This window comes from Citrus sinensis, chromosome 2 (assembly GCF_022201045.2).
Source record: "Citrus sinensis cultivar Valencia sweet orange chromosome 2, DVS_A1.0, whole genome shotgun sequence".
Lineage (NCBI taxonomy): Eukaryota > Viridiplantae > Streptophyta > Magnoliopsida > Sapindales > Rutaceae > Citrus > Citrus sinensis.
In genome coordinates, this window is record NC_068557.1 from 28599858 (window position 1) to 28618194 (window position 18337).

General features: G+C 36.3%; 5 protein-coding genes and 2 non-coding genes across 10 annotated transcripts; 5 read left to right on the top strand and 2 right to left on the bottom strand.

Annotated features, from left to right (window-relative positions):
- The first annotated feature begins 2677 nt into the window (after positions 1–2677).
- TRNAW-CCA (transfer RNA tryptophan (anticodon CCA)) lies at positions 2678–2749 on the top strand. Its single transcript has one exon. It is a non-coding gene; the product is annotated as a tRNA-Trp (tRNA).
- A 1105-nt stretch (positions 2750–3854) lies between these two features.
- LOC102611134 (pentatricopeptide repeat-containing protein At1g61870, mitochondrial-like) lies at positions 3855–6416 on the top strand. 3 transcript variants are annotated; one of them, XM_015526735.2, is made up of 2 exons: positions 3855–5384; positions 5861–6416. In XM_015526735.2, exon 1 carries the CDS (start codon positions 4158–4160, stop codon positions 5370–5372), a length of 1215 nt encoding a protein of 404 aa, XP_015382221.2. In that variant the 5' UTR covers positions 3855–4157; the 3' UTR covers positions 5373–5384; positions 5861–6416. The 3 variants fall into 3 exon arrangements, with proteins under 3 accessions (XP_015382221.2, XP_006468014.2, XP_006468013.2); XM_006467951.3 differs by having other exon boundaries at positions 5869–6416; XM_006467950.3 differs by having other exon boundaries at positions 5872–6416.
- Positions 6417–6556: 140 nt separating this feature from the next.
- LOC102610828 (pentatricopeptide repeat-containing protein At1g61870, mitochondrial-like) lies at positions 6557–8470 on the top strand. Its single transcript, XM_006467949.4, has one exon. It carries the CDS (start codon positions 6833–6835, stop codon positions 8039–8041), a length of 1209 nt encoding a protein of 402 aa, XP_006468012.2. The 5' UTR covers positions 6557–6832; the 3' UTR covers positions 8042–8470.
- On the top strand, positions 6562–6633 carry TRNAW-CCA (transfer RNA tryptophan (anticodon CCA)). The gene has a single exon. It is a non-coding gene; the product is annotated as a tRNA-Trp (tRNA).
- A 1036-nt stretch (positions 8471–9506) lies between the features above and the next one.
- LOC102610437 (cardiolipin synthase (CMP-forming), mitochondrial) lies at positions 9507–12698 on the bottom strand. Of its 2 annotated transcripts, XR_369485.4 has the most exons (9): positions 12106–12698; positions 11650–11716; positions 11490–11564; positions 11319–11370; positions 11036–11121; positions 10846–10920; positions 10290–10384; positions 10052–10217; positions 9507–9945 (listed from the first exon to the last, which is right to left on the bottom strand). XR_369485.4 is itself a non-coding variant. In XM_006467948.4 (8 exons), the coding sequence occupies exons 1-8, from the start codon at positions 12543–12545 to the stop codon at positions 10124–10126; spliced, it is 984 nt and encodes a 327-aa protein (XP_006468011.2). In that variant the 5' UTR covers positions 12546–12697; the 3' UTR covers positions 9507–10123. The 2 variants fall into 2 exon arrangements, 1 of the variants encoding a protein (XP_006468011.2); XM_006467948.4 differs by having other exon boundaries at positions 9507–10217; positions 12106–12697.
- Positions 12699–12954: 256 nt separating this feature from the next.
- LOC102610121 (probable serine/threonine-protein kinase PBL23) lies at positions 12955–15609 on the top strand. The gene is made up of 5 exons (XM_006467947.3): positions 12955–13933; positions 14268–14449; positions 14545–14734; positions 14818–15209; positions 15289–15609. Exons 1-5 carry the CDS (start codon positions 13816–13818, stop codon positions 15583–15585), a joined length of 1179 nt encoding a protein of 392 aa, XP_006468010.1. The 5' UTR covers positions 12955–13815; the 3' UTR covers positions 15586–15609.
- A 577-nt stretch (positions 15610–16186) lies between these two features.
- Positions 16187–17317, bottom strand: LOC102609807 (uncharacterized). The gene has a single exon (XM_006467946.4). It carries the CDS (start codon positions 17211–17213, stop codon positions 16827–16829), a length of 387 nt encoding a protein of 128 aa, XP_006468009.1. The 5' UTR covers positions 17214–17317; the 3' UTR covers positions 16187–16826.
- Between the last annotated feature and the right edge of the window lie 1020 nt (positions 17318–18337).

The following is an 18337-nucleotide window of genomic DNA, read 5'->3' on the forward strand; positions in this document are numbered from 1 at the left end:
TAACAGCTTGCGATGTGAAGTTTCCTCACCGTCCAGCCATCACCTCACCCAACGGCAATCCGGCGAGGACGGTTAGTCGGTACTCGGTTAGTCGGCGCGTTTGGACTTTGGTTTTATGGTGACGTATTCATCATACACTGATTACATATTTATTATATCCATCTACTATCTAATTGAATATTTTAATTAAAATTTATATCTAATTCAAAATATTTTTAATGAATATTATTCAATTCAATTTATATGAATATCCAATTTCATGGATCAATTTCCCAATCTCTATATTATGTACATATCTCTATCTATGCGTCAAAAATAATTTAAAATTATACTACTTATGATAACAAAACCTATGGTTCGTGAATGACACTTTTATTTTGAAAGCACAGCTTCTCACAACAATGTCCATTGAAGCTTATGCTTACAATGGAAACACAAAAATAATGAGATTTACATAATTTTTATCAAAGATTAAATCGATATGTTTTTCAAATTTATAAATAAACCTTATTCTTGAGTGAATGATATTCTCATTGTTTGTGCTCGATAATTGACCACATGACATATAAATTACAATCGACATGAGTGGCAGTACTAAGAATTCAATCTAACAGGGCTAAGTTCAAACAAGAAAAAATTAATGAATACAATTTATCTATTTTAGTATCAATTATTTTTCTTATTAGCTTACCAACCCCTTTTAATTTTGAAAATTTGTTATCATAATTCACATTCATAATGTAAACATCAAGTTGAATTTTAAGTGCTATAAAATTGATTGAAGAAAAACATTTGGATAAATTTAGTAACATGAAATAGTTTTTGTTTTTTTGTACGAGAAGAGGTAGGACCCAAGGGAATTCAAAATAACAATATTTCTTTGTAGGTTGCAAGCGTAAAAACAAATACTTTGATATTTTAATTATTTTTAAAATTTAACAGAAATTTTTATGATAAATCAAATAAAAAATTATACAAATATTAAATTAAATTTATTAATTTTAAAAAGTCAAGGACTTTAATCTTTGCCAGCCCTAATATGGCACCGCAACTGATCGACATATCTGTGCCATTTTCATTTTTTTTTTCCTTCACTTATATTTACTCTTGTAGTGAAGTACGAATTCCATCCATTCAAGAAAATGATTATGCAACCCAAGGACTTCGAAGTGTGACTAATGAGTATTACTTCTTTTTAAATTTGGCTAAAAGAAGACTGGATACTTCAATTAATTAAATAATTGGTCATTGTCTCAAGTTTCCAACCAATTTCACATAAAATAAACAAAAGTCTTTATATAAAAAGAAAGGATAATGTTCTTTAGTCATATCATTAATCTGCCGACTGTGATAAACATATTTTTTTTATTTATTTTAAGGAGATAAACATCTTAAGTAGTAGTAGATTGACATGATAGCACCAAAAGATAACGATGCAAACCATAGTCAAATAAAGATAAAGTTTCGATTTACTCGTAGATTGCATGTTTTTTATCTTAAAATTAAGAAGTAAACAGGCAATAACCAGAAATTTTTTTTTTTTTTGGTTCAAAGGCAAATACTAGCATTATGATGATTATACTCGGAATATTAAGAATGGATATTATCATTTTTCCACCAAAGGTATTCTGACACATCATGTCAGTACCACAGTTTGGTAAAACTATCAATTTACCACCAAACGTTTAAACTGTTAGCATTTTCCCACCATTCCGTTAAAACTCAGTTAATATGTAACGGAAAATTTTTAAAAGGTCAATTTTACCCCTGGAACATAAAAGACCATATAATTAACCTTTTTATGAATTTTGTAATTAAATCATCATTTGTTGTTCTTCATTCTTAAAGGACAAAAATTACCCTTTATAAAATTTTTTAAAATTGACCATGAGGTGCTAGGTACTTCATAAATTGATTTAATTGATTTAATTTTTAATTTATTTATTAAATTGACGAGCTAAAGCCAATTTATTCTACTACTAAAAATCAATTTATGAAGGGGAAAAAAAGATTGTGCAAAAGAAGTAATTTTATCTTTGATATGATGATAATAATTTTACACAAAAAAATTAAATAAATAAATTTACCCTTTAAAAATTAAATAAATTAAATTAATTTATGAAGTACCGAACACCACACGGTCAATTTTACAAAATTTATAAAGGGTAATTTTTTTCCTTTAAGAAAGAAGAACCAGCAAATGATGATTTAATTACAAAATTCATGAAAGGTTAATTACATGGTTTTTTATGCTCCAGGGGTAAAATTGACCTTTTAGAAATTTTATGTTACATATTAACTGAGCTTTAACGGAATGGTGGGAAAATGCTAACAGTTTAAATGTTTGGTGGTAAATTGATAGTTTTACCAAACCGTGGTACTGACATGATATATCAGAATACTTTTTGTGGAAAAATGATAATATCCCTATTAAGAACGCAAAACAATCAATGCAAACGATCATATTCAATATTTTTAAGTACAAAATTTATTCTTAATCAATGTTGACTTTACACTAATAAGTTACAAAGACAAAACTATTAAAACAAATTTAATTAAAATTAAAAGAATGAATGCAATAATATGACAATTAAGAATTCTATGTTTATAGGTGAAATGCCCCAAAAATATTGTTTAAATCAAATATAAAATAATTTTAAGTGATTAGTTTACGTGTGGATCCGTGGCGCAATGGTAGCGCGTCTGACTCCAGATCAGAAGGTTGCGTGTTCGATTCACGTCGGGTTCAATCCCCTGAAACCAATCATACATTTTTTTTTTTTTTAAATTCGGTTCAGCCCCAAGTGTTGCAGAAATTTAGCGGCACGATTCTCGCGGCCGCGCCGTCAACCTCGACAAGCAAAGACGACACACGCCTCGCTATTACTTTGTTGAAAATTGATTTAAAAAAAAAAAAAGTGGCTTCAAATGTGATGGCTAATCCACCAATTTTGAATAGGATCGTTTAAGTAGAAGCATACAACATAGAATTGGGCAATCCTTTGTTGTTTGATAAGTACTGGGCAGTCATCTATAGTGAACAAAAAATCCTTTCTTCAGAGTTGCTGGTAACATAGTGTAATTTGGTCGGTTGCCGGCATCATTAAGGACATGAGAAAATTTACGCTGAAGATCTGGACTCTTTTTCGATTTAATTTCGCAAGGTGTTGTTGTTCAGAAGACAATGCAAAATAAATAAAATGAAGTGAAACAAGTGTGTTAAAATATTTTTTGGTAGAGCTTACAAGGAAAAGATAAGTCAATTTACTTCAACTAATGAAAACTCAAATTTTGAGATTTTAGTAGTAGAGATTGATTTTTTTTTAATTAAAATGTTTAAAATATTTTTTATTTATTTGATAGTTTTATTTTATTTTTATAGTATAATTTTAAAAAATTTATCTATTCAAAATTTTTATAATTTTCAATAAAAGTTTACGTTGACAATTTTAAGCAATCAATTTTTTTTAGATAAAATCTCTATTTTAAAAGTTTTATTAACAAAATCTTTACTTAAATAAGTATTATTTAAAAAATTATACTGTATAAAGTTTCACTTAAATAAATTTTATTTAAAAAGATATACAAAGCAAAATTTAAAATTACATTTTCTTATTCACAATTTATTTTATGAATCATGAAATTCACCGTACTGTTAAAAAAATATTTTATTTTATATTTTGAAATTTACTTAAACATTAACAAACTGCAAATAATTAAATAATTAAATAATTTTTTGATAAAAATAAATTATTAATTAATTATAGTAAAGCGGAATATTGGAGTATGGAAAATGTTTATTTATTTATTTATTACACCTGTCACATGCTACTCAGTCACCAGCCTCTGGCATAGTAGTTCTCTCTGGTCAGAAAGCTAATGCCGAAGCGGCTCTAATCTCTCCTCTAACCAGTGCATATGCATAAGAGTGCATAAGACAGGGATCCAGCCGTCTACAACCGTCTACACAAGGGAGGGTACTTTAAACTTGAGGGTGCTCAAGTAGCTAATTTTAAAATTTCACAGAATTTTTAATATTATTACAAACCTCAGCACCCACTCTGTAGTTTCTTTTCATTGTTCTCTATCTGAAAACCCAAAACCGTTTCTCTTTAATTTTGATTAAAAAAAAAAATTTCTTTTTTTTAAAAAGAAAAATGGCCTTACTTTATCGCCTCCGTACAAATTTTAACCTGAAAACTGTAAATTACCGTAATCTGGCCACGTCATCACTGCTCTCGGCCGGCGACGAGGCTGCGGCGTTGACTATCAAGGAAAAGAAACGCGCCACTATAGCTCGTTTGAAATCGGAGTCCAATCCATTTAGGATCCTGGACATCTGCTGCGGCGCCTCGCTCGCACCGGAGTCTCCCCTGGACCGCATGGCCTTCTCAATCGCCGTATCGAAGCTATCCCAGGCCAATCACTTCAACGCCATCTCTCAGTTACTCGAAGAGCTCAAGACCCGACCGGATTTGCGACAAAACGAGCGTTTCCACGTTCACTCCATCGTCCTGTACGGCCAAGCCAACATGATCGACCACGCGATGCAGACTTTTGAGGAAATGGATAAGTACGGACTTCGTCAGTCCGTTGACGCCTTGAACGCGCTGCTATTAGGTTGCATTTTATCAAAGAATTACGAAGAAGTTAAACGGATATTTACGGAGTTTCCGAAAGTTTACGGAATCGAGCCGAATTCTGAGACCTACAATAAGGTTATTAAGTCGTTCTGTGAGTCTGGTGATTCGAGTTCTGTGTATTCAATTCTGGCTGAGATGAGAAGAAAATCCATTAGACCAAACGCGACGGATTTTGGGCTTTTGCTAGCTGGGTTTTATAAAGAGCACAAGTATGAAGATGTGGGTAAAGTTTTGCAAATGATGGAGAAATGTGGGATTGCATCTGGGGTTAATGTTTATAATATAAGGATTCAGAGTCTTTGTAAGTTAAAGAGGTCTGAAGAGGCCAAGGCATTGCTCGATGGGATGTTGTCCAGAGGAATTAAGCCCAATTTGGACACGTATAAGCATTTGATTCATGGGTTTGGCAAGGAAGGGAATCTCGAAGGAGCTAAGAAGTTGTTTGCGAGTATGATTAATGGAGGGTGTGAACCAGATAGTTATTGCTTTTTTATGTTCACTTATTTTCTGTGCCAAGGGGGGGAGTATGAGACAGCGCTGAAGGTCTGCAGGGCCAGTATGGCAAAGGGTTGGGTGCCGCATTTCTCAACTATGAAATCATTGGTGACTGGACTGGCCAGTATTTCCAAGGTTGCTGAGGCGAACGAGCTTATTGGACTAATGAAGAAGAGGTTCCCCAAGAGTGGCGATATGTGGAATGATATTGAAGCTGCCTTGCCTCGGCAGTGAAGACAAATTATGGTGTGCAATTTACTTTGGTAATTGTAGATAGATTGAATTCATCATTTAAAACTTTTAATAAAGCTCAATTTTAGGCTAAGAATCTAATGGAATAGTTCAAGATAATGTTAAGTCATTGACCATATGACACAAGTTTATGTGTAGCTATTGACTTGGCCCTATTTCATGATTTGTAAAAGAATAATTGAAATCTGTTTTAGTATATACATCATACATTCATAGAGATAGAAGTGCAAGAAAGTGAATTCAATTTTGTTACTTAGAAAGAAGAGTGAATCTTTAATTTGTCTAAACTTGGTTACAGCATTTTTATCAATGGGAGCTCGTGGCTTCCACCATTAATTTTTACACATTCTTTTTGGTGATATTGAGTTTGTGGAGGCATTGGCTATTTTGAATTGTCAGAGGAAGCAGGGTTGTTGCCTCTTATTGTTGAACCATAATTCTTGAATGTTATCGAACTAATCTTACTAAAGATTTCCAGCAGATGCGTCATTGGTTGGCTGGTCTCGGAGATCCACGATGTCATGGTGGAGAGAAACCTTTTCATGCCTCATAACTATTCCTAGATCATGACTCACGAGATGAGGTTTATCTCAATCTGGCCAAATTGGTTTTGGCAAAGGAGTCCTTAATCTGGCTGGAGGAGTCACCTCCATTTGTGCCTTGTAATTCTTCTCATCTTCTAAAAACTTGGTAAAGCATGCACTGGTGTAAAGAAAAGACTGAATGATAGCCTACAGAGCTGGTTCTGTTATGAATTCTTTGAGCAATACTCAGTTCATCACCAAAGCTAACAACTTGCTGATCTGTTTCTTCTATACTAAAGTTGGTTCCGGCAAAAAGAAAGCTGGTTCAAGCTCAATGCTTGTGGTTGTGTCAGGCAGCTTTCAAGATCCTGCAATGCTGTTGGCACATACACGGGGCGAATTTGACTTTTACGAATGAGGAGCATTTTGTTTTGTCTATCCATTTGCTGTAACCTTTTCTATGTGTTTTAACGAGGCTGCATAAAGCATTTTGATTTAGAAAGATTAATGATTGCAAAAGTTGGTCGTTGTCTCAAATTTACGTGAATGTGATTTTGAGAGCGGAGTTCTATGGATAGGTAGCGGTATAAGGCAGGGTTTTAAATATTACTAATTTAAGTAATTAATGTGGACAAGAACAAACAACAGGATCCGTGGCGCAATGGTAGCGCGTCTGACTCCAGATCAGAAGGTTGCGTGTTCGATTCACGTCGGGTTCAATCCCCTTAGTGGATCATTTTTTTTCGTCTGCTTCAATCAGTTTGCTCGCTATGTTTACATCTGCCGCTTTCTTATATCACCACCGTCCATCACACGGATCCTCTGCTTCACTCTGTAGTGCTCTTCTCTAAAAGACTAAAACCCAGAACCCTAGCTCTCTCTCTTTCGTTTCCAATCATCAATATTAAAACGAATAGAATGGCTTTTATTTCCCGACTTCGAACGAACCTAAACCTGTTCTCACAAAAACATCACCGCTACTTGGCCACGTCATCTATCCTCTCCTCCGGCGACAAAACGCCCTTGACCAGCAAGGACAAGACACGCGCCGCTCTTACTCTGCTAAAATCGGAATCCAATCCAGAAAAGATCCTCGAAATCTGCCGCGCCGCCGCCCTCACACCGGAGTCCCACCTCGACCGCCTCGCCTTTTCAATCGCCATCAACAAGCTATCAGAAGCCAATTACTTCAATGGCATCTCGCAGTACCTCGAAGAGCTCAAGACCCGACCCGATTTGCAAAACGAGCGCTTTCACGCTCACTCGATCATCCTGTACGGCCAAGCCAACATGACTGAGCACGCCGTCCGGACATTTAAGGAAATGGACGAGCATAAACTCCGTCATTCGGTTGGGGCTTTCAACGCTTTGTTGTTGGCTCTCACGATAGCCAAAGACTACAAAGAAGTTAAACGGGTATTTATCGAATTTCCCAAGACTTACGGAATCAAGCCGGATTTGGATACCTACAACAGGGTAATTAAGGCGTTTTGTGAGTCCAGTGATTCAAGTTCTGCGTACTCGATTTTGGCTGAAATGGATAGGAAGTCGATTAAACCAAACGCCTCGAGTTTTGGAGCTTTGGTGGCTGGGTTTTATAAGGAGGAGAAGTATGAAGATGTGAATAAAGTCTTGCAAATGATGGAAAGATATGGGATGAAGTCTGGGGTTAGTATGTATAATGTGAGGATTCATAGCCTTTGTAAGTTAAGAAAGTGTGCAGAAGCCAAGGCATTGCTTGATGAGATGTTGTCTAAAGGAATGAAGCCGAATTCAGTCACTTATAGCCATTTCATTTATGGGTTCTGCAAAGATGGGAATTTTGAAGAAGCTAAGAAGTTTTATAGGATTATGAGTAACAGTGGGTTGTCGCCAAATAGCTCTGTATATTTTACTATGGTGTATTTCATGTGTAAAGGTGGGGATTATGAGACAGCACTGGGCTTCTGCAAGGAGAGTATAGCGAAGGGTTGGGTGCCTAATTTCACGACTATGAAATCATTGGTGACTGGGCTGGCTGGTGCTTCCAAAGTCAGTGAAGCAAAGGAGCTTATTGGCCTAGTGAAGGAGAAGTTCACCAAGAATGTGGATACCTGGAATGAGATTGAAGCAGGCTTGCCTCAATAGTGAGTATGCATCGTTTTATTGTTTTCCATTTCATGAACAATGATTAAGATTAGGATCTGGGAATATTTTATAGGATCTTCCAGTCTAGAGATTTTGTTTAATTTGTTGAATCATTGAGATAGATAAAAGTAGTTCTTGAAGCTATCTACAGACGGGTTGGAGGATATGCTTCCCAAGCTATGAAACTTGCACCATGACTTATTTTTATGCTTGTAGACCTGATTTATTGTCTGGCATCATGGTTATGATGATTTTGGCAATTTTAGCATATGATATGGAGTACAAATTTTGGCTAAAATGTCAATTTGATTTTAAAGGTTCGCTTTCATGTGAGAGTCTTGCTTTCTAAGATTGTTGTATGTAATTTCTATGCTTCGGCATAGTTTGAATGCACCACAGCTAATGTGATTGGCAATCACTCTTCTCCCACCCTCTTAACTTGACTGCTTGCAATTTGATTTCCTTGCTACCATGGCTGCATCTCAATCCCAAACATACAATGATTTGACTAGAACTTCTTTCTTTATTGTGTGTTTTAGGACCTAATATTTTAGGGTGAAGCAGCACGATATAATCATAGTAGATCATAGTAGACCTCTCACTACACCTTCCCTTCCTTGAGATGCTCTCTAGTTCTCCTCTTGATGTTCCCTTCAAGGTTAAGGGAATGGAGAGAAAACCGAGTGAAAAAGATTTTGGTACTAAATGCTGCATCAAGCGTAAGATTACATATCCCATTAGATATTTATCAATCACTCCATATTAAAAGTCGGACATCTTTCTCATTTTTAAGATCAGACATAGATGACACTGTTCCGACAACACAATAATCCTCCTGGGCCAGGAATATTCAACTTCCTTTTTTTCCCCCCTCTTGCAGTGAAAGTTAGAAAAACATATCGGTGTATCACTAAAGAGAAAATTAACCTTATCAAATAACTATCAATTCATTATCTGACCCAAAAAGAAATACTATCAATTTCATTAGCAAACTTTGCTTTCTCAGTTCCTCATGTGGGTTTTCGAGCAAACTTAGGCCATTGATACGCAAACCTATTCAAAACAGTAACTCAAATACTCAAATTACGTCTTTAATAAAACTCAAACGTAAAACAAGATTTTTGTTATCTGCGCCAACTTCATGGCATGTTATTTGGGAAGTAACCGGCTGAACGGCATCTGCCTAACATTTTTGTTTCCATGATGCCATTGCTTTGGCCATTGCTCGGCTTTACACAAGGAAACTAATTATCATCAGTTCGGGGAACTCCAATTACATTCTGGGAAAATTCAATTCCATGACTAACTGAAAAGCAAGAAAGCTTTGATCAGCTACTTATATCCTTTAGCTTGACCATGGCGGCATTACACCTTTGCTACCACAAGTTAAGTGTAACAGCCGATTCGTCCACAACATTTTGAGCCTTATCCATGTTTATATGCATCCTCTTGAGTCTTGACAGTATAATCAAACGATAATTACTGTATTTATCAAGACCCAGATAATGTGATGATACAAAATATTCTTATTGAAGCAAGAGGTAGAGCAAGTCCAAAAAAGATAAATAGATTATAGAACATGCCAAGAAATTACAAGCGAATGGAAGAAATTTTGTGATTCAGCACACATCCGGTCTCGACATTGACAAGGACTTCATCACAAAGCCCTACCCTTTCACGGCCTCTTATTTTCTTTTCAATTCCCATTTTGAGGTGTGCTATCCAAACTCAAATATCTGCAGACTTGACCTCCTTTCCTCAGCTTTAAGCCTTAATAGCTTCACATTTCCCTATGGCTTAGACACTGAATCCAATATGAATTATTCTCTCTTTTTTTGGGGGGGCCTAGATAGCAACAATGCTATCATAGGGCACAGCCAGTCCGCAACAAGAGGGTCTACAGTCTGAAATGGCTTTAAAAAATTCAACGAAAAAAATCCCTGGCCTCTCTAATGGATGCCACAAAATTAGAACTCTTTTTGCATCAGTAAAAAGACCGGCACCCATTACCTTTAGAACCTCATTATAGCCCCGGGCGACCAGCCATTTTTACTATACAGTTCGTGTCGTAACAATTCAGAACTACAAGTTCCTTGACATCAAGGTGGATTTCTTCCTCATGTATTGTACACCATATGCTGCAGTAGAAGCCACTGTAGTTGAAGCTACCAACAAACTGCACCAGAGACACTTGATGTTAAATTTATCAACCTTGTTAAAACAGAAATATCCTTGGTTGTTGTACTACCTCAAGTATGTGATTACAGGTTGAGTTTCTGGAGTCCCAAACTCTGGTTGAAGAAGAGCTGCAGCAACTAAAACCAGCTGGAAAACTGTATTAACCTGCCATCAGTTAAGGTCCTTGTTAGAAACTAGAAGATTTTGGCTAAATAAACACTCACATGAGCCAGCCTTCATGTTTTGTGCAAAAATTTTCCCCTTACATGAAAGTTTTACCAAATGCCTACGGGGAGTCAGCTTAGGGATGTCCCAACTATGGGAACACAAGATTAATTTGGATTCTGTCTCTACCGTATAAGATATTAAAATTTCAGTTCTAGAACACACAGGAATTACCTTATGTCATATTCACTCTTACGAAGAGAAATAAATTATCCTCCCTAAATTTTTAGAGTGATAACCAAATTAACCTCTACAATGAATTCTAATGTCAATGCCTCCTATTTATAGCCAAGGGTTTAAAATAACAAAATAACAAACAAGACTACATTGACTTCAGCGGAGACATGCACCAATGTTGGCTGAATCCATTACTGATGAAGAGACAAAATCATGAAAATTACCTTGCTCAGAAAGAGAGGTTCAACCTTCTGGGGACAGGTTCCATCAAGGTTGACAAAATCAGACCAGCTTTTCCACTGAGAGAAGACATCAAAGTTTCCAACCAGGAGTTTAGTTAATTTACTACTCAAATCATCATACCGAAATAAAAAAAATTGCCCATAAACAAGGTTCAAAATTAGGTAATCTCACCTTCCATTCCAAGATACTAGCTCTTTGATAAAGAGCACCGCCAACTAGAGCAACATCTCGCAACACAACAAGTCCAACAAGTCCAGCTTCACAACAGAATAACCAAACAGAATCACTAACCCAAGACAGACAGAGAACAGTTTTATACTACATTCAGGGAAATGGGTTTGCACTAATGCTATCATTGCCTGTTTATTTCAATTTTTTCTCCTTCTCATAAACATCAGATCTTCTTCAGCAGCTGAAACAAAATAAAATGAGGGAAAAAGCCAAGATAACTTACGGTGAAGAAGATCCACATGTACCATTGCCAAAGCAACACATCCAATAAGAATCTGAGTATACCAAAATCATATTATCAAACAAGGATTAACCCCTTATTTTATCCTAATAAAAGTAACCAGTCAATAGAAATACTAAATAACATTAGGCTTAGCTACAAATGAACTTTTACCTTGTCGGCAAGAGGATCAAGGTATGAGCCAACTACAGAATCAATTTTCATCCTCCTAGCAATATATCCATCTAGCTACACGACGAAATACAAATGAAAATCAATATCCCATATTTTGGAAAACTGTAAATAGTTTCCATACATTAAAAAATCATCTTACCCAGTCGGTTGCTCCAGAGATAGCCAACGCCACAAGTGCTGATGAATACATTTCATTTGTGATCATCCTGGAATGAAACTTGTTAATCACCCTTCCCCTCTAATCCACGGAGTGACAGATTCATTCATAGAAGAAATTAAAGAAACAAAGGTCTCATAAATAACAAATGCTGAAACGACAAACATAAGAAACTACAAGTTGATGCCATCAACATTGCCTCAAAGAAAAGCATCCTCCATGAATTGTACTAAAATTATAGTATAGATGGCCTTTTAATTTCCTCTCATTTTACCCCATTATCTAAAATTCTACTCACTACTTTTTTTTCTTCTCTCATTTTTTACAGCAACCAAACGAAACATAAAGAACAATACTTCATCCTCAAACAACGACAGCAAAAGCAAAAGTTTTAGAAAAATAATAATAATACAATCAAGAGAAAACAAAACATAATACCAAGTAATGAAAGGCCCAGAAACCAAACGACTCATGGAGACCAAATTCGGCAAATTCACGAAACTCTTCACTAGGCCACGTCTCTCCGCCTCTTCCTTTGACCAGACAGGGTCCACCACATTCGGTCGGTGAAAACCCAACGCGGAAGGAAGATTAGTGTGACCCCGAATCAAGTCGAAATTCAAGGCCTGAACTTTCCTGAGAACGACACCGTTAAGGGGAGTGGCGGATTGGGAAAGCTTCCAGGGAGGGGAGGACAGGAAGAGAGGGCCCTGAAACGGAGCGATCCATTTGGAGAATGGAGGTCTGTGAGAGAGATGGGTGCAAAACGGCGGCGTTAGAAACAGAGCGGCGTTATTGGCAGTGGCAGTGAAGTACGGGAGGGTTTTGCTCTTTGAGCTTTTGGCGATTATGTTTTTGATGGATCTAAAGATCGCCATTCTTGATCATGAAGCATTCATTATACTAATTTGAAATTCGTAATTCGTCTTTTTTGAAATTTCTGCTCTTCGGTTGCTAAGGTTTTAGGGATACGTGTCCGAGTTTACACGTGGTTTGCGTTGACGCTTACACGTGCAAGCTGCCCGAGAGGGTTTTTCACCTTGTCTTCTTCCACACCGTAAACTTTGACGCAGTTCGCATTGTTGAATAAATTTAAGAGTTGCATGCTCATCCTATGTTTAGTAGAATACTCTCTTGCCCTAATTCATAAATTTTTACATAAAAATTCTTAGATTTTTCTCTTCTTTTTTCCCTTTAATAAAATTGGCATTATTCATTAATTGAAGGGAAAAAAAAAAGGAATAAAGCCTCCTTTTATAGGCTTGCAACTATATATATATAACTACCAAGGTAAACAATTCGTAAATATATAAGTAAAATGAATCATGAAAGGCTAAAAGTTACATGGATGGATATTGACATCAAAATGAATATTTTCATAACATTGTTTAAATTATTTGAAATTAGATTTGACTCGTTAAATCTAAGTTATGTAAACACGTTTTCAATAGATTGATATTTTGACTATGCCATAACATAATCACTTGTTAATCGCTATAACTAACTTATCTAAGTCGAGTCCGGACAAACGATATCTAGAATGAGCTATAATAAAACTATCTAAACAATTTTTTTTTGCATGTTTTTTTATTGTAAATATGGTAAAATTGTAATATTTTTAAGACTTTTTCTATACGTAATGGATTTCTTACCAAAAGACTTAAAAAGATGCATGCAATTGTCTTCGAATTTTATGTCGCATGGATAATAGAATCTTCCACAAAATATTAATATAGGATTTAGACTATTCATAGAAATGAATTATTAGTTTCAGTTAGTTAATTAAGAGGAACAACTTAACAACTTGGTGTTGTCTTTGTTCTCCATTCTATTCTCTTCTCTAATTTAGGAAAACATTACCGAATTACATGCGTGTGAAGATTAATTCTGGCGAAACCAATACTGATTACATTGTCCAGAACAATCGAAGAAATTTGTTCTGTGTATGGTATTTCTGTTCCCGACATTTTCATAATACTCCTGTGACTTTTTCCTTCAAAATTTACAGCTTTTATAATCTGAGAATACGTGCTAGTTATTAGCAAGGGCCTCTGCAGGTTTCGGAATAAGATATTTGATCAATAACATTGACTCAGTTCTCTTTAAAGGGTGTTTGGTAGAATTTCGTTAAGGAACAAGAGGGAGGAGATGAACTGCTTTCATTGTTGCAAGGCAGACCATAGTCTTTCTTTTAAAGATAAACGCAGTGCACACAAGAGAGACAACACTTTTTCGGCTTTTATCCACAGCATGTCACACAAAACAGGTATGTTATATAGAAAACGTAACGTGATTGTTCCATCATCTAGAATCTGTTGGTAGAAAATCCGTTTAAATGTTATGGACATCAAATGCTAGATACCTTTTTGGTCAATGAAATGGCTAGAAGTTTAATCCGTCAATCATCATGGCGTTCTGTCAATTGAGATGATTGCGCGTATGAATTTTGGTGACAATTAGATTTTGTCACCACTAGTTATGCAAAGTTCTTGATATTTGAATATTTTGCGGTTTGAACAGATGAAATTCTGATATTTCATGTTATAGGAAAAAAACTGTCCTCTTTGCACATGTAATTCATGCATGTTATGGATCTGCAGGAAGCAGCAAGCAGAGACGTATAGCTGCTGAGATTCGGAAATTTGGAAAGGCGAAAAAAACTCCCAACGTTTTCAAATATCAAGAACTGGCTGACGCCACCGAAAACTTCAATCCTGATTGTTTAGTGGGTGAAGGAGGATATGGGAGGGTGTACAAAGGATACATTGAAGCCGTTGATCAAGTCTCTCTCTCAATCTGGTCTTGATGAAATATCGCTTATGCGCACACATGTTTTAAAACAATCTTTGAGTCTCATTCTTTGTTTCATTTCTTCAGGTTGTGGCTGTAAAGCAATTAGATAGGAGTGGAAACCAAGGAAGCAGAGAATTTTTCGCAGAAGTTTTGATGTTAAGTCTGGTTCAACACCAGAACCTTGTCAATTTGATTGGATATTGTGCAGATGGTGATCAAAGGATTTTAGTTTATGAATTCATGTCCAATGGATCTTTGGAAAATCACTTTCTTGGTACAACCATTATATTCTTCAACTACGTTTGAATAATTTTTGCTGTATTTGTGAGATATTCTGATTGCATTCCTTTCTTACAGATTTACCTCCAGATCAGGAGCCTCTAGATTGGTTTACGCGAATGAAGATAGCAGGAGGAGCAGCTAAAGGGCTTGAATACTTGCATGATGTTGCCGATCCACCAGTAATATACCGCGATTTTAAAGCGTCAAACATATTATTAGATGCAGAATTCAATCCAAAACTGTCCGATTTTGGACTTGCTAAGTTAGGTCCCACAGGAGGAAAGGATCATGTGTCTACAAGAGTTATGGGGACATATGGTTACTGTGCTCCAGAGTATGCAATGACAGGTCAACTGACAAAAAAGTCCGATGTATACAGCTTCGGTGTTGTGCTCCTGGAGCTTATCACAGGTAGAAGTGCTATTGATAATTCAAGACCAAGTGAAGAGCAGAATCTAGTTACTTGGGTATGTTAATATCCTGAAAAGAATTCCTCGTTCCAATTAATATACAATCATATTTGTAACAGTTCCCAATTTATTGCAGGCAAAGCCATTGTTAAGGGACAAGAAGAAGTTCACAATGATGGCTGATCCATTGCTGGAAGGACAATACCCTCGGAAGGGTCTGTATCAAGCTCTTGCAGTTGCAGGAATGTGTCTCCAGGAGGATGCTGACTCTCGACCTTTCATGGTAGATGTCGTAACAGCTCTAGAATATCTATCTAGTCCAGTAACTGATGAAAAATGTAGTCCAATAACTGATGAGAAAGGTAGTGATTTAAGTGGGCCGTTTGTTGACTCTATTAGAGGACAAAGAATCAATGGAAAGCAAGAGGCCTAGTGTTGCTGGGGCATTGGATGTATAGTAGGTTCTGTGAAACAGATAATATTCAGAATCTGACATAGGAATCTACAAATTTTTGTATAATGATGAAATCTCTTCTCTCATTCCCACTGCTGAATTGCTGTTAGATTTAAGAGCATGTATATGACCTTGTAACCCTTGCCTGATTAGCAATTAGGCAGCTGGACTTGTGAGGCTGTAACTGGAGCCGCAGTACTGTGAATTACTGCAAGCTGTTGATAATAGAAAATTGTTGGACTGAAAGCTGCAATGTTTGCTTTCTTATCTGACAAAATTTTAGGCATCTTTGTGCTCAAAAGAGTCTTATTCATGTGAAAGCTACTTCCACCGTTTCTCATTAGACTCCTTTCTCATGTTCAAATGTCAAATCATTTATGCAAATGCAGTTTAAAACTTCCTTCTTCTTCTTTTTTTTTCCTTTTTTCGATGTAACGTGATTGGCAAATATCAAGTTTGTGGTGTTGGAATTGCAAGATTATGCATTTCGTATTTAGAAATGGGGTGTTTAATATCAACGTCAGCAATTTGAAACTTTTGTAATCTTTGTTGATCTGTCAGTTCTCAAAGAACTTATAGAGGCGAGAACTTCTACTTACTCCTATTACTTCTGATAATGAAAACTTTTTACAAATCAAATATGTGCACATCATACTTCAAGAACTGATCTTACAGGAAGGATCAAATCCGCCCCTGATCATGTGGAAAAATCTAAATCTGTCAGAGTTGAATGAAACAGCATAGAAGCAACAATTCTGGTATCAGAAGAGCAGCAGTTTCATGACTTTCACCAGAAGATTGAATTTCTGAGGAGGTTATTCTGGCAAGAAAAATTCATGATTGCTCACTAGACACTGGATTCTGAAGAAACTATGAAATTATAAGTATTGTCTCGCTTTAGAAAGGAATGCATTCTGCCTTTTGATATTATGACGAGAAAGATGAAACGATCATCGCATTTGGAAGGCAGAGTAGAAGAAGCCTAAGCAACAATACCTTGAGAAGATTACTTAAAACAAAAAAATTAAGAAAAACATGAGCACTCTCATGCTCATCCCTGACAACAACCCTTTCAAAGATCTAGTAGGAAGATAAAACCTGATAGGACAATCCGATACTCCCAGAATATGGTTTTCTGAGATTCCCCATTGAGTGAATGAATAACAGACTGGCCAGGTAATCACGAAATCATTGTTATCTCGGCTCTCCAAGAAGACCAACTAAATGTGCAAGTTATTCACATCATTCTTCAGGATCCTGTAGTTGAACCCAGGAATCCCATTCAACTGATTTCTGTCAGCAACTTCTACAGCAGAGCATATGCTTGGAAGGATACAGCTGCTGCTGCCTCTTCGCCTCTTCCTCTTCCATCTCATTATCACAAACCAGAAACTATTCCTGGAATGACCACTGCTGGAAGCTATGTCAACAATCTGTCCCTGAGGTTTCCTAATACTTGCACATTGCTGTAGCTCAAATTTATTGAAATATTCAATCTCCCTCCTGACAAGGGATCCCACAGTTCCCCTGGTGCCTATAGCAACTGGAGGAGTTGCAGCCATTTTCTCAGAGAATTTGGTGTTTGTGTTGCAGGCTTTATGCTGCATTATATATTCTTTAAGGTATAACTCAAGTGATGTAGGAGGCTTCTGGATGAAGAAATTGGTGGCCCCAGCCCTGGGTCGGGGAATTCTCTTTGGTCTTTGTAAAAGTTTTATTGATACTACTTTATTAAAGTGGACAGCATGAGTTTTTGCATGATTGAAGCTCTTTGATAGACAAATTGACATCATATTTGTTTGTTATGCTTTTCTCATGTCATCATGTAACTGTTGCACTGGCACTGAAAGCATGCATGTTCTCCGGATAAATTGTTTCACCCTTTCACCCTTTTTTTATCAATTACGTTTGGTCACGTAATTAGTCGTTGCTTTTCAACAGTTGGATTGTGATTGTGAATAGTACGACCTGAACTGGCCGATCAGGTATTCTGAATTATTGTGCTAAAACAACAACATGCTGCTATGATTTCTTATCATTTATGTTAGGTCAAATTTCTTTTCTTCCGTGTAAGCTTGGATAAAGAGTGAGTCAAGAGAGAGAGCATTTTCATTGTTCTCTTCACAAACTAATGCTTTTATAGACAATCTGATTTTGGTGCCATAGATGTTGATTGCACTCGTTTCCTTTCACTTTTATGCCACATGCTGCTGGTTCACATGATTAACAGTAATTCAAGGTAGTAGTGCCAGATATCATTTCTTTCATTTGCTGAGAAAATAGGTTAATTTGTAAGGCTTTAAAATAATCTAACAGTTGCTAGGTCCAAGAAAGTGGTTGCGGTGGAACATCCTCTAAGGATTGTCGTCATATAGGAATAAGTGGAGACCCCATCGTCATCTAACAAGCAATTGAAAGGCAAAGCTTCACCATCAAAAACGCAACCATTGAACAACGAAAGAGTACTTAAAAAACACTTATAATCACTTAAATGGTAGGCTTCCACAATGGAATGCATTTGCTCTGTTGCTTTTAAGTGTCAGTTCACAATGGAATGCATTTTCAAGCATTTAATTGTCAGCTGAAGGACATCATCCATGACAAAATAATTAGGGAGAGCGGGCACTATCGAAAAGAGTTGAAAGATGACAAGAAGTTCACCATTTCACTATCAGCTTATTGATCATTTCATTTGCTCATCAAACTACAGTACCGTGCTGTTGAGAATACA